The sequence below is a fragment of the Euprymna scolopes genome, chromosome 5 (genome assembly GCF_053919585.1).
Source record: "Euprymna scolopes isolate OS-2025 chromosome 5, ASM5391958v1, whole genome shotgun sequence".
Taxonomy (NCBI): domain Eukaryota; kingdom Metazoa; phylum Mollusca; class Cephalopoda; order Sepiida; family Sepiolidae; genus Euprymna; species Euprymna scolopes.
Window position 1 is genome coordinate 39,549,636 of NC_136486.1, and position 16,300 is coordinate 39,565,935.

The 16,300-nt window shown below is 32.3% G+C and overlaps 1 protein-coding gene across 2 annotated transcripts in view; it reads left to right on the forward strand.

The window, feature by feature from the left end:
- Nucleotides 1-262: 262 nt before the first annotated feature.
- The window catches only part of LOC145276780 (tRNA (guanine-N(7)-)-methyltransferase-like), a 68,210-nt gene continuing 52,172 nt past the window's right edge, over nt 263-16,300 (forward strand). The window contains exon 1 of one of the 2 annotated variants that reach the window (XM_080128059.1): nt 263-428. In XM_080128059.1, the coding sequence (XP_079984185.1) occupies nt 316-428 (113 nt within the window). In that variant the 5' untranslated portion in view covers nt 263-315. Of the gene's footprint in view, nt 429-1,117; nt 1,203-16,300 lie in introns of those variants that run through there. The other variant, XM_080128060.1, reaches the window with a different exon arrangement.

The following is a 16,300-nucleotide window of genomic DNA, read 5'->3' on the forward strand; positions in this document are numbered from 1 at the left end:
TTCCTTTAAACAAACAAAAAATACATTTAGTCACTCCCTCTAAGTGATGTAACATTAAAATGAATTATATTTTAATTAGTATTGCGAATAATATTAACCGTAAATTTTCTTTATTTAAAATTTCAAAATAAAACATTTTGCAATATCAATGTAAAATAATATTGAATTAGATTATTTCAAAACTAACATTTTAAAATAGTTTCGTTTTGTTTCGTTTCGTTTTCATATTACTATTTCATTGGCTATACATTTTTTTTTTAGGTAACCGGAAGTCACTATTTGGCGTGCGCAAATTTCAAATTTTCTACTTAGTATATGGACGGATTAAACTTTCCGCTGATGAACGAAAAAACATGTCAACTACCACAAAAAAAGTATTTTCGGCAACGTGCGCATTCCAACCCAATTGCTGATCATACATTTAATTAGTAAGTATTTAAAAAAAAATTTCTAAATCATACACAAAAAAACTTTGAAAGTATGGACACGTGGGTATCGAGGAAAAAATATAGGTGTGTAGTGGCCGATGTTTACACCTCAGCGTCCAAATATATTAAAAGGTTAACAATTTTAATGCATTAATTTATTGAATTATTTACTATGCTAACTATATTATAGTTATTTTTATTTTTTAACAGTTTTAGAAAAGGGGTTTTAACGTAAATGTTAATTTTATGCAGGGTTAAAAGAGCTTCTATTCCAAACCGCGACTGAAATTTTATTTTAGTAACTAGATAGGATTAGATTCCAAAAAGTAATATATATATATATATATATATATATATATATATATATATATATATATATATATATATATATAACAAATTTTATCAAATGTAAGTTAGTTTTCTACCTAGCTGGATAGCTTTTAGTGTTTTTATTTGATGGAAAATGTTCGGCTCCAAACGGGTCATGTGGAGGGATGCTAGCGAACAAAATGGCCGCGATGTCTTTGAAGACTTGATAATCACTTCAAAATAAGAAATAAAACAAAATGGTGGTAGAAATCCATCCAATAAATGTCACTGTAACAGTTACATCTATTAGATTTAAAAATAAAAAATAAAAAAACTGACAACATCGCGCGTAGCGGCCTGAAGCGAAAAAAAAAAATTTCTTCGACTCTTCTCTGATCTCTTACAAGTTACAAAGGCTGCCGTAAGATAAAGATGAGCATCGTTAACCTTAGCAGCTACACTTTAGTAAGTCCTCCCATTATTTACTATAATGGTTAATTCATCTCACTTATGTACATTTTTAGAACTTGTGCAGACGGTCTATTAGACCGTGCTATTATTTTTTTGGTACTAGTTCACTTATTGATTGCTGAAATAACGTTATTATTAAAGCCATTCTTAACATGGGCAGGGGAGGGTGTTTTGTACCTATTCAATTGAATAAAAAACTTTGAACTTGGAAATACGATTTAAAAAAAATAGTGCGGATCAGTAAGTGCCTTAGAACTTTTTTTTTTTTTTTAAATAGGTTTTCTGGGGTACTGAAAACGAATATAACATTAAAGTGGCGCAGAGAAATAGTTTTCATGATATGAAGCAATTACGACTCTTAGGCCAACAAAAACTAATAACCAAGCATAAACATAGCAAAAATAAGCATATTTCCAAAGTATAATTTGGGACTAAATAATCAGTGGACTGGAACAATGAAAGTGTTAAAAAAAAAATTTAAAAAAAAAAAAAAAGTATTACACGAATATTACAGCCGAATCCCGGAAATTACGAAGTAGTTTACGAGAAAGAAATAATTTAGCGAAACAAAAGATCGTGCAATTTTTTTTATTCAATTTTTACGGGATCCTTTGCTTATTAAAGTGCTAATTGAAACTACTGAATAGTTAAAAAAAAAAAAAAAAAAAAAAACGGTAAATTTTTACGACGTATCAGCGGCCCAGCGTCGTTTAAAAAAAAAAAATCTACTTTTGTGCCTACCCGGCCGGTATTTTTTAAACTAGGTCCACACACTCCACCTCCACAATTCTTTTAAATGACAGCTTGAAGGTTTTCGACTATTCTTACTACGAAAATCGCATTGAAATTTTGCAGAAATAAGTACTTATCGAGATATAAAAAAAATTGTATTCTTTGGCGGCCATCTTTTTTACGCGCATGCACGCGCGAAAACGATGGCCGCCAAACAATACAATGAATAATACAACTTTTTATCTCGATAACTACTTTTTTGCAAAATTTCAATGCGATTTTCGTATTCAGCATAGTCGAAAACTTTAAAAGTCGTCATTTAAAAGAAAATTGTGGAGGTGGGTGGACCTAATCTAAAAATTTACTCGATGGGTTTTAATTACGATTTAGTTTGATTGAACAATTATAAAGCTAAATTTAACATTTAACCATAAATGGCGTTTGTAATTATAATTTAATTAAATTATTTAAAATGTATTTGCCTGTCGAGTTACATTAAAGTTCATCTAAATGTTTAAATATTTAGACGAGAGTGGGTTCCCATACCTAAAATCCAAGATGGCGGCGGTAAGCACATGGTTCCTAAAATGTACGAGATCGTGCTAAGTAATTGAATTTTGAATTTGTTTCAATATTCTAGAATTTTTGCATATTCTTTATAGCCAATCATAGTAAATTTTATTTAAACAAAGTTAAATTTATTCGAAAACCTAAAATATTTTTCGGTGGAAACTGGGTCAAACGCTTTTTTCTTTTTTTTTTTTTTTTTTTTTTTTTTTTTTTGGAACTTTAAATTCTATACTATAGAAAAGTATTATTCTGCGTTTAACAGGATTTTATCTTTCTGGTAAAACCAGAAGTTGTTCAGAAATAACGGATTTTGATAAGCTTTATGGCGATCGATTGGCGGTCACTAGGCAATTAGTTTTCGAGATATAAATTCACGTAAAACCTATTGTAATTCTTTATAGCCTAATGTAAAAATTTAGTTTTTAAAGTGGTATTTTAAATTCAATTTTGACGGCATAGGCACTATTGTTAGGTGAAAGTGCAGAAGCGCAAGTACCAAAAATTTATAAGAAAAAACCAAAACTAAGATATTGCCTCCTCTCCCGCACCTCTAAATTCCACAATTTATACTTTCGTGCGTAAAACCACGGCTACCGAGGAGGCCAAGTGAACATGACGGTGTGACGTCATTACCAGATCAACATGTAGGTAAAGGGTGCCTAAAGCTTCCGGTGTTCAACCACGTGGCCATAAAAAATAGTTTTCATTACCTTAGATTGTGGCTGTGATAATTTTATGAAGGTAGTCCAAACGTGCATGTTTTTTATTCTCCTAAAGAGAAAAAACAATCTCCATATGGATAATTATTATAATCGCACATTGGGATAATTTTAATCTAACAAAATATAACAGTAAGTGAACTTTGAACTTTTATTTCTATCGAAGGAAGTCGAATATTTCATTTTATTTTTTTTAAACTGCAAAACAATTTTTATATTTCAGTTCGTTCTTTTAATCAATGAAACTTTTTGAGTATTTCCAAATATTAAGTTGGAAACATTTTTCACAAGTTTTTTAATTTCTTTGAAATATATTTAAAACTTAGTTTTTGTTTTTTATAACCTTTTATCTGTAAATAATTTACATGACTGAAATGGGGAAATGAAATAGGAAATTCTATTCTCTCCCAAGACATACGAACACAAATTCATCTTAAAAATGTATTAAATGGTTAAAGTAGACATTAAAAAATGAAAATATCGAAAAAAAGGTTATATTGTACGTATCTTTTTTGGACTGAACATCTACGAAAAAAAAATTTCATTTAATTTGATCAAGTAGATTTTTGTTTTTTTACAGCGGAAAAACACGTTCTTTTGAGAGCGCGTTGAAGACTGCCATTTTGAAATTTGCTGAACACACCACAGGGAGATAACTCCATGTAAAGCGCCGATACTCCCTCCCCATTCTAGTTTTTCTTCCTAAAAATCGAACCTTTTGCTCGGTATCATGAATTTATTTTTTGCTGTGGAAAAAAAAAAAAATTTTTTTTTTTTTTTCTCTCTCGGAGAACTTTCGTTCCATAACGGATACGGGTACTGGTCGCGATTTGAGTTCCTTGCCGAACACCATAAAAAAAAAACACTTACTTCTCCCTACGCATGAGCAAAGGACATGTTTTAGAAATTACTACATATTAATAATATCTCACTTTTATCGCCTTTGTTTTTTATCACTGGTACTAGTGCATGAGCTGGCCTGGGCGTGGCTTATCACTCACTCAGATTTCTCCGTAAAATGACGTCACATGCTGCCATCTGACCGAGAAAATGGACGAGGGGGGGGGGGCAGAGAGAGAAAACGCGAAAAAATAAATGGCCGACTGGGGGGGGGGCTAGCAGCAGCAGCAGCGCCAAATACAAGTTTCCAGAATATTTTAACACGAAACTGCTTGAAAAATTAAGTATAGCATTTTCTTTAATTACTATAAAATTAATATAGAAAAAAGGCCAAATACAATTTCTTGAAGACCAAACCATTTCAAAAAAGGCCAAATTCACGAAATTAGCCATTAAAAGAATAATAAATGGTAACATTATCAAGAAAAGTTACTTTCCAACTTATCTGCATCATTCGTTGGTATTTTTAAGTGCTTTTTATTTCATATCTAATGTTAGAGCGGTTTAAAATTATACCGTCTGATAATTCGAGTTTTCCTAAATTCCGCTAACCTTGCGAAGTTCTAAAATGCCGTAAAACATACCGTTTTTTTTTTTTTTTTTTTAATAATTACTACTTTTTTAAATAGAAAAATGAATGATGCAGGTAAGTTGCAAAGTAATTTTTATTGTCAAATAATAACAGAAAAACTTACCGTAATTATTTTTCACATGCATGGGAGTCAAATAGAAAAAAACTTGTAATGTTTTCAAGGAAAAAAGCTAAACAAAAAAAATGGACGACTGGGGGGGAGGGGCTAGCAGCAGCAGCTGCGCCAAATACAAGTTTCCAGAATATTTCAACACGAAACTGCTTGAAAAATTAATTATAGCATTTTCTTTAATTACTATAAAATTAATATAGTGGTAAAATTATTAAAAAAGAAAAAAGACAATTTCTTGAAGACCAAATTCACGAAATTAGCCATTAAAAAAAACGCAAACTAAGTTTGGAAGGAGTACCCAGGAGTTCTTTACGAATCATCATCAGCACGTTTTGCCGCCGCTGCTGCTAATTGGTGAAGGCATTTTGGGCTCATTTTCAATTTGCCATTTCCTGAGCGAACATGAATTTTACCATGCTCAATGAACAACTGCGGACCAATGACTGATGGTGTTCTTAATTTTTGCCAAGAACATAAATTATTGGCAACAAGTAAAAAATGCGTCACATGTGGTACCATCTGCAATCTAGTGACAAGAGAGGACACCTCCGATGGATTTACCTGGAGATGTACAGCAAGTATATGCCAACGGAGGTTATCCATACGGACAGGGACATTTTTTGCCAAGTCCAAGTTGGCAATGGCCTGCATAATTAAAATTATTTATTTGTGGCCTTTTGAGCGAGCAGGTAAAAAAGACCTCCAGCGTGAATGTGGTGTAAAATCCGCACACACTATCGCGGATTGGAAAAATTTTCTCAGACATTTGCCAGGATCATTTTGTTAAAAACCCCCGGCAAATAGGGGGCCCAGGCCGTATAGTTGAAACAGACGAAACTGTTTAACCGACGCAAATATAATGTCGGAAGAATTTTAGAACCGGTCTGGGTCTTTGGTGGCTACGACCCCACTGAAAAGGAGGGCTTTTTGGTGAGTGTACCAAGCCGAAATGCAGAAACCCTCCTTCCATTAATAAAAAAATACATTCGGCCGGGGAGCACGGTCATGTCAGATTGTTGGAAGGCATACAGCAAAGTTGGGGGAGAGGGATATCGCTATTTAACGGTGAATCACCAGGTTCACTTTGTAGATCCTCAAACGAAGGCTACAACGAACCATGTTGAATGAATGTGGAAAGAAGCAAAACAGCGCCACAAAATTGAATGCGGGAACATTTAGACATGTCTCTCAGAGTTTATGTGGAGGCAAACATTTGGTAGTAACCCGTTTGTCTCCATATAAACTCATATAGCTGAAAGCTATCCCGTGAACTAGCTTCTTTTTATTTCCGTTATCTTTTCTGCCCCATACTTTGTAGTTTCATGTCGTCCAATAGTCTGAGGAAACAAATTCCTAAGAAAATGATCCTGGCATGTATGGCTTTGAAAATTATTCCATAAATTATATTTTTTTGAAAAACAAAAGTGAAAAGGTCATTCCTTTTCTCATTTCCTATGAAAAGTTAATTCATTTTACCAAAAAAAAAACTCGTTGAACATTGCTTAAATAATTTTTGAAAAAGACATTCAAAAAATTATTTTATTTGAAAAAAATTAAATATTTTTGTGAAAAAAGAGTGACCTTTTCTCATTTCCTATGAAAAGTTTATTCATTTTAAATTTTCCAGTACATCAGTAAACAGTAATCACTGTATGCTTTTCGAGTTGAATAAACCTGTTACATTAAATATAAACACTAAAAACATATCCAGTTGGGTAGAAACTGTGTACAGTAAAACAAACCCACTAGGTTTGTATTACTGTACACATAGATTCGAAAAAAGTTGTCAAAAAACAAATATATAACAAATAAATGTTATCAAAGGCAAGATAAGTTACTTTTCTACCAAACTGGATATATTTTTTGTGTTTTTATTCAATGTAACATGCTTATTCAGCTCGAAAAACAGTGTTTACCGATGTATTGGAAAACTCAAGATGGCGCCTCACTCCCTCTTTAACACTAAGTTTGGGAAATGGCGTTATAAATAAAATACTAGACAAAATACGGTTAAAAACCGCCGAATATATGTCAGCCTATGTCACGGTAACATTTATTGAGCGAGTTTTAACAGTATTGTATCCAATTTTTTATTTATAACACCTTTTCCGAAACTTACCGGGTTAAAGAGAGAGCCGGACGCCATCTTGAATTTTCCAATACATCGGTAAAACACTGTATGTTTGTCGAACTGAATAAACATGTTACATTGAATAAAAACACGGAAAATATATCCAGTTTGGTAGAAAAGTAACTTATCTTGCCTTTGCTAACATTTATTTGTTATATATTTGTTTTTTGACAACTTTTTCGAATCTGTGTACAGTAATACAAACCCCGATTTTTTTTTTTTTTTTTTTTTTTTTTTTTTTAGTCGATTTTGCGTTTGCAATTTTTTAGTCTGGAGATTATCTTCCATCTTTCTTTCCTTTTTTTTTTTTTTTTCTTTCTGTTCTTCCTTCTGCCCCCTTCCCTAGCTTCCCCTTTTTTATGTCACCTGACTCCCTTATGCCCGTTGTTTGGATGAGACGTTTTCGTGCTAAATTGAAGCACGTGTGATATTTTTGAATTAATTCGGCAGTTGTGGAAAGGGTGTCGTCGAGACAAGTATCGAATGCATTCCTTTAAGGTCTCGGATAAAAAGGGACGCCTGAAAATTTACTAAGGCGAAGTACAACTACAACTCTGTCCTAACAAGACATTACAATTGTTGAAAAGAACCAAGAAGAAAATTCGCCTCAAAGTTTTCTAAGACACTTGAAAACTGAATTCAATTATCGAGAAAAGGATAATTGAAGTTTAAGAAGAAAATTCGCCGCTGGAAAGTTTCTAAGAAACTTGAAAACTCTAAAATATGCTGCCTCCATGGAATTTTAACATTTGCAAAAAGGACTATGGAAACAAGTTTCCAGGAAAAGGACTGATAAAAAAGAACTTTTAAATAACACGAACTCTGAAAGTAAAAAAACCCAAACAAAGCAAACTTTCTGAATTTTCCATTCGGAAAAGGGCGCACAGAAGCTTCCAGTAAGTGCACCCCCCCTTTCTTTCTTTCACCTTCTCTATCTCTTTCCTTCTCTTTCTCGTCCCTTCTCTTTCTCTTCACTCTCTCCCCTTTCGGTTACTACTACAAGAATACTTGTCTCTGATTTCTCTCTGATCTCGAGCACGTGTTCAGTGGGGGAAGATGTGGCTGGTTACCTTTAATGCATCCAAAACCAAACTCCTATCCTTACATCATCAACGCTCTGATCCCCAGCTGGCATCAATTGTGGTGGATGGCTCTCGTCTGGGTGAGGCCCCATGTTTTGACAAGCTTCTGGGTTTGACCTTTACTCCTGATCTGCAATGGAACATGCACATCAAGTCTGTTGCCAAGGTCGCTGGAAGGATGGTGGGATCCTTCTACCGCTCCAGAAGATATCTCACTACTGATGCAATTCTCTATCTATATAAAAGCCAAGTACGTCCAAGGATGGAATACTGTTGCCATATCTGGGCAGGAGCTGCCAAAAACAGCCTATCATGCCTTGACAGAGTACAGGATAGACTTCGTGGCTTAGTGGGGGATGCCCTTTTCTCTACCCTGCAACTCCTCTCCCACAGAAGAGACGTTGCGAGCCTATCCTTGTTTTATCGTTATTTTCATGGCAGGTGCTCGTCTGAACTCCAATCCCTGGTCCCCCCTCGCCAATCTTTCACGAAAAACACCCGTCTAGCTGAATCCACTGTGAAAAATTTCCCCCACTCTATATCTGTGCCTAAATCAAAACGCGGATTCCATGAACAAAGCTTCTTTCTTAGAACTGCACACCTGTGGAACTCTGTTCCGTCTGCATGCTTCCCTCCGGACTACAACTTGGATGTCTTCAAGTCCAATGTTAACAAATTCCTAATGAACCGCCCCCTTAAGTAAACACTTCATCAAATCTCCACACTAACGTAATGTACTTGCAATAACCCTTATCCCTGAGTGGCTTCCGGGCCTTGATAAGTGGTGATCACTGTGTAAAAAAAAACAAAAAACAAAAAGCCAGATGGACATTTTTGGCAGCCCATAGAGGTCACGAACTTTTCCTTTTGTCATTATATTTAATTCTATTTCTCATATTTTTCTTTTTTGTTTTTTTCCTTGATGTTTCAGAGTTTAGTAGTAACGTCTAATTGATTAAGAATTACCTTCCACGGGAAGAAGTGGATCATAAATTTCTTCAAGTCATATTCTATTATGTGAATTTTTTTTTTCTTAAATTGGAAACCTGTTATATAAAATCTGTTTAAACTTCATATTGTATAATATTTGAAAATATTTCAAGCTTAAAAAAATTTTTTTTTTGTAATTCAAACAATTATACAAAAGAGAACAAAAATTATAAAGTTTTTTTTTTTAATATATATATATATATATATATATATATATATATACAACTTTTTAATTTAATCTTCTCAGCTTTAAATGTTGAAATTTTTATCGACCTACATTTATTTTAATTTTTGTAACATGAAATATGGGGGGGGGGGGTAGAACACCTAAAAAAAAAAAAAAATATTTCCTCTAATATATTCAACGAAACCTCGTCTTATGTTTATTTAATAATGAATAAATATCGAAAATTTCAGGAAAATGACAACTATTTGATTTTTTGCTAGATTTTTAATCATGGGCGTCTTTACGGCTTCAAAAAAAATCACTACATAGGAACGGTGTTTTAAAGTGTCGATAATGTAAACACAATTTTTGTCCCTTATTTTCATTTTTGTATGCTGTAAAAAAAAAAGAAGTTAATTGAAGCTTCTTTTGAATGGTAAAAAAAGTTAGGATGATAATAAATTGGAAATCCGGAAGAAAGAGAGAGCCTGTTTTGCGTTAATGTCTGTCCACCCAGTGACGGAAGCACAAAATGTATATAATGGCACCCTTTAAATAAAAATGTTTTTGTTATATTTTAATTTTAAGCATGTTTGTTTTTTTTTTGTTTTTTTTTTTTTCATACATTTCCGTTTTTGTTTTTTCAAACGTGTTTACGTTTTGGTTCTGCAAACGTGTTTACGTTTTTTTTTTTTTGTTTTTCATATTTATTTTTTTGTTCGCGACAAGTAGTTTTCCTCTTATTAATACCTTTATTATCCATTATTATTTTCACTGGTCGCCATGTTTGTGTGCGTGCATCGCACAAAAATTGTTTTTAACTAAAATTTCTTCATTTTCGTTTCCAGCACACCTACACAGGTGATATTTTTAAAGGATTTTTTTAGGGTGTAAAGGTACGGCACGTTTGTTTTAACTTATGTGAAAAAATATGCGATATAACAAATAATTGATTAAAAAAAAAAGTTGACGTATTTTTATAGACTTTTTTTATAAGGGGTGTATGAAAAAAACGTGGATTTTGTTTTAAAAATACTGATTTTGGGTTTGTAATGTATTACTGTACACATAGATTCGAAAAAGTTGTCAAAAAAGAAATATATAGCAAATGTTATCAAAGGCAAGATAAGTTACTTTTCTACCAAACTGGATATTATTCACGTGTTTTTATTCAATTTAACATGTTTATTCAGCTTGAAAAACATGCAGTTTTACCGATGTATTGGAAAATTCAAAATGGCGGCCGACTCTCTCTTAAACATGGTAAGTTCGGGAAAAGGTGTTATAAATAATAAACGAGACAAAATACTGTTAGAAATGCGCTCAATATATATTACCGTGACATAGGTTGACATATATTGTTTTTTTAATAGTATTTTGTCTAGTTTATTATTTATAACACCTTTTCCCGAACTTACCGTGTTCAAGAGAGTCGGCCGCCATTTTGAATTGTCCAATACATCGGTAAACACACTGCATGTTTTTCGAGCTGAATAAATGTTACATTGAATAAAAACACAAAAATTATATCCAGTTTGGTAGAAAAGTAACTTATCTTGCCTTTGATAACATTTATGTTATGTATTTGTTTTTTTGACAACTTTTTCGAATCTGTGTACAGTAATACAAACCCTTGATTTTTCTGCACTTTCATCTAAGAATTGCAAAAAAGAAACAAAAAAACAACGTAAATGTTTGGGGAAAAAAAAATGTTTAAAATTAAAATATAACATATTTCAAGGGTGCCATTATATACATTTTGTGCTTCCGTAACTGGGTGGACAGACATTAACGCCACCTAGGCAAACGGAGGAAACAAGCTCTCTTTCTTCCGGATTACCAATAAATTAGTTACATACAGGGAGGAGGGGGGGTTAAAACATTGTTGCGCGTTGGAGGCACATAACGCTCTGTTTTATGGTGGTTTTAAAACTGGAGCGGAAATTTAAATTTTGTTCCGGTACATTATTACATTACGTCCAACTCACCGTTCACATTTGACATGTCAACTTTTATAGATTTTTGGGTATGCTTACAAGGTTGTGTCTATTCTGAAGCCGTTCTTAACATGGGGAGGTTGTGAGTGTTTATTCGTTGTAAGCATACGCGAAAACCTATAAAAGTCGGCACTTCTGCAATTCTGCATGACAACGAAGCGACTGAGGCGAGTTATCGGCCCCTGTTATTTAAATGAGAAACACCCTCTATCGGCAGTTCTGTGAATCAAATACAAACAAGTGTCTCTGGTAATGCAAAAATATATAACTAAATAAATAGCACAAAAATATATGAAAAATAAAATTGTGTAAAAAATATTTTAATGTTTTAATATTTCTTTTTAATGAGTAATTTATAACTGAAAATAAAATGTTAAACATAAAACATAGATTGTTTTTAATTTTTTTTTTTTTCCAATAAGATTGTAAAATGTAGCAAAATTTTTCAAACCGGCAATGATGTGGTCGGACTAAAAAAAAAATATGCCAAAGACATGAAACATTTTTTCTTTTTCTTTCCACAATAAGATTGTATAAAATATATGAAAATACAATACAATAGTTTATCAATGTAGTAAAATATAATTTAAAAAAAATATATAGGTTTAAGAAAAACTTGTACAGAAAGTGAGTGCTCATTTTTAGTTAAATTTACATGGAAAAGTGATCACCCACTTTTTGAAAAAGTAATTTCTTCATATCATGAAAACTTTTTTGCGACGGAAACGGTTTACAGGTTCATTTTTAGCGCACCGAAATCTACAAAAATGTTGTTTTATATGAATGTGAGACTTAAAGGTTATATTGTACATATCCGTTTTGGACTGAAGATAAGATCTTCGGAAAAAAAAAAAAAAAAAAAAAAAAAAAAAATCGGTGCTGGTGCTAGTGCACTTAGTGATTCATGCTATTTTTTTAAATCGTATTTCCTAGTTTTTTTTTTTTTTGTTTTTTTATTCAATTGTAAGGTTAAAGTATAGAATAGGTACAAAACACCCTCCCCATGTTAAGAATGGCTTTTTAAATAACATTATTTCAGCACGGATCAATAAGGGCACTCACTAGTACCAAATTTTCATTTAATTTGATCGAGTAGTTTTTATTTTTACACAGCGGAAAAATGTTTTTTGTAACAGCAAGTTGAAGGTAGCCATCTTGGAATTTTTTGACCGTGTTACGGGGAGATAACTCAGTTTAAAGCGCCGACACTCTCTCCCCATCTTTAATACTAGCTTTTCTGCCTAAAAATCAAATCTTTTGCTCGGTATCATAAATTGTTTTTAGCTGGTAATAAAAAAAAAAAAATTAAAAAAAAAAAAAAAAAAATTTAAGTGAAATATTTTTGGTAGGGATGCTACAACAGAACACCGACCACTCTAATTTGTTTTTTAGGAGGTAATCGCGGTTGCTGACAATGAATCTGATGATCAAACTCGTCGCAAATTTACCGTTTGCATAGTATTAACCTCTGGACACGGACTATTTTCCTCCATTTTACAGCTTCCGTTAACGTATACCATGAGAAAAGGGCAGTCTGCTACGTGAAGGCACATTCAAGCAGTCGTTTGTTACCGCATGGCGGAAAATAGTCCCTGGGTTCAGGGATTAATACTAGGCACTGCCAAAACTGGGGGGGCAGGTAAGTACTTTTTGACGGACCGTCTTTTTAAAAATCTACCAAAAATCAGGTAATTATCCGATCAATACGAAATTTTCAGCGATTAAGAAAAGAATGAACTTTATAACAGTGTACTTATTTTTATAAACGATATATATATATATATATATATATATATAATATTTTGCTTGCCCCCCCCCCTTGTTTTGAGGGGGTACAAATATGCTTAAAATAATCTGAAACTGAACACAACATATTGTGTTGTTGTAAGGGACAGAATTATAGATTAAAAAAAAAAAATTGTTTGCATACCTTATTTTGACGTCTGAATATCAGAACTTCGATTGTGTTTAATTATCCCGCTTTTGAGCTTTGAAGTGTGAAATTCGGTGAATATGTTAAGTAAAATAATTAATTTAACTTAAGCAAAACAAAAAAAGAATTTTGTATTTATATGAAAAAAGCCATTTTAAAATCTTTGATAAATAAATTTTTTTTTAGCGAGCCGAATAATGCATGACCATTATTAAACAGGGCCTGCTTTGAAGAATCGATACAAAAAAAAAAATTCGATAAATATTGTGCCCTTTGTGCTAAAAATAGCATCATTTTTTCGATCCCGTTTGAAAACATTTGCCGCCTTTCGACTACGGTGGACCAAACGCGCTGAAATAATTTTTTTTTTTATTCTGCTTTAAATCGCCTGCCCCCCCCCCACACACACATACACATTAAGAACCAAACTCATACAAATGGTCACCCATCTGGTACTGGCCAGCCTCAGCGTTAATAATACATTGAAATTTTCGTCACTGAAAAATAAGTTTTTTTTGGCCTGTTTGGTCTTCCATAGTTTGCTTTTTATCGAATACAAACGTAAATATTGTCGATCTAGACTCTAGATCGACGCGACGTAACTGGTTGCCTATATGAATAAGTGGAATTATTTTAAATCCAGGTACTTATATTATAAGATTTTTGCATATTCTCATAGAAAATCATCCTAAATCTTAAACAACAAATAAATAATTTCAAAAACCTTTTTTTATTTATTTTTTTTTTTTTTTTGTGCAAGACAAAAAAAATGTCAATTGTTAATTTTTTGGGAAAATTTAACATTTAAAATTTAATTAAAAATAGTAGAAAAACTTTTACATTATTCTGTTTTCTATATGATAAAATTCAGGGTTTTATCTTTCTGGGAAAAAAGTTACTCAGAAATAATGGATTTTGATAAATGTAATTTCGTTTTAAAAAACAACTTGATTTTTTGGCCATTTTTGGCGGTGCCTAATTAATACTATACAAACGGTAAATTTGCAATGGGTTTATCAGATTCGTTGTAAGTGACCTCGGTTACCCCTAAAAAAATACAAATTAGTGGTCGGTATTCTATTGTAGTGTATCCCTAGGTGTATCAGAATTTTGGGAATTTTTGACACCCTAACACGAAACTGCGAATAAAATATAAAAAAAACTCTTTTCTTTTAAAAGTCGGTTATTTATTTTCTTTATGGAATATACTTCCAAAATAAACTATTAAAGACCAAAAAAATATTTGAAATATTATTTCATTTTTTATTTTATTTTATTTTTTTTGTTACATAATGAAATCAATTGAATTTTAAGAGTTAAATATTTTTCAATTTTTAAACTTTAAAAATCAAGCATAAACGAAATGTTTTTGCTATATTTTTCTTTTAAGTATATTTATGGGTACAACCGTTTTTCTGCGAGTTATGCAACGTTTTTTTTTTAATCTTTTTTTTTTATGGCCCCCCCCCTTTTTTCTTAATTTTTCTGCACTTACCTTTTCTGCGAGTATTTATATATATATTTGAAAAAGGATATTGTAAAACATGAATCTTACTTGAAACTACTATTAAAAAATAGCACGGTACAATAAGTGCATAAGCAAACTTTTCAAAAAGAAAAATATTTCAAAAACATTTAGTTTATGCTTGCAAAAAAAAAGAAAGAAAAGAAACGTAAAAACGTAAATGTTTGAAAATAAACAAGCAACAAAACGTTAATATTTGGAAAAAAAAATTAAATATGTTTGCAAAAAAAAACAAAAACATGTTTAAAATTAAAATATAACAAAAACATTTATTTTTATTTCAAAGGTGCCATTATATACATTTTGTGCTTCCGTAACTGGGTGGACAGACAGTAACGCCACTTATAGTCAAGAAACAGGCTCTCTTTCTTCACGATTACCGGCAACCTTTCTAGACTGTCCAACTTTTGAGTTTGCTGGGCTTAATTAACATTTTACACAAACTTTTAGAAAAGTAAAAGTTATCGATGCCCTCTATCAGCTGTTCTTGAAACTAAAATACACACATTTGCCTCGTGTTGCCAACATTTCAAGTGTGAACGCGAAGTTAGACTTATGTTTTAAAAAAAAAAAAAAAAAAGTTATAGTAAATCGATCCGCATTTTGTAAACAGGGAAACAAATTACTGCACTTTGTTTTTGTTTTTGTTTTTTGGTATTTGTGCACTTTTGCTACCGTGTTGAAATAACATTATTCGAAAGCCATTCTTAATATGGTGAGGGAAGGGTATTTTGTAACGATCCTGTGCTTCCACCTAACAATTTAATAAAAAAAGATATTGTGAAACTTTAATTTAATCTGAGAAAACTATTTAAAAATAACGCGGTATCAAAAGTGCATAAGCACTTTTTTTTTAAAGCAGCAGACAGCCGCTACAAACAGGCAGACTACATCTCAGATTTTTGAGATTTGAAATCCATTTTCTCCTGGCTTGTCCAATCACAAGTCAGCTCTCAGTCACATGACTGAGTATATAAAGGCAAAATCGCAAACCTCGTCGGAGGGGGGGGGGCTTTGGCCCCCAGCAAAAGTGAATACTACAAGCTAGCTCTCTTCAAATTTGCATTTATCTCCCCGTACATTTTTTATCATGCTAAAGAACTGTCCTCGATGATGCAACTCACATTCATGCACAACACGTCCACACGGAAAACTCTTGCCCTTTCTTTGTTTTAACCGGCTTCCTTTGTACCGATAGCTACTGGCTACAAACACATGCAAAATGCGCCTCTCTTCTTCAACCTGCCGGCATGATATTAAATCTATCTTTATATACACTGAACATGTCTTTCTTTCTCCTTCAACAGGCCTGACCTATATCTGATTGTCAGATATTTAATCTTCATCTCCACACAACGACTACTAAGAGAACACATACGTGTACGAACACTGAACTCTTACTAATGTTTCTCTCTTCTACTAACGCTACTAATGAAGATGACAAATAAAGTTTGTTTATTAAATGTTAAAAGGAGACTTCCTTTCATTGTCTTCAATTATCAACTAAATTTTGTAAAAATAAAAAAAACACGAAAGTATGGTTTTTCGGGTCCGCTAAAGATGCTTCTGCTATGTGACAAGTAACTTTATTACATAAACGCATTATATAAGAAAAGCGGTGAAATGGCGCAAAATAATTCTTA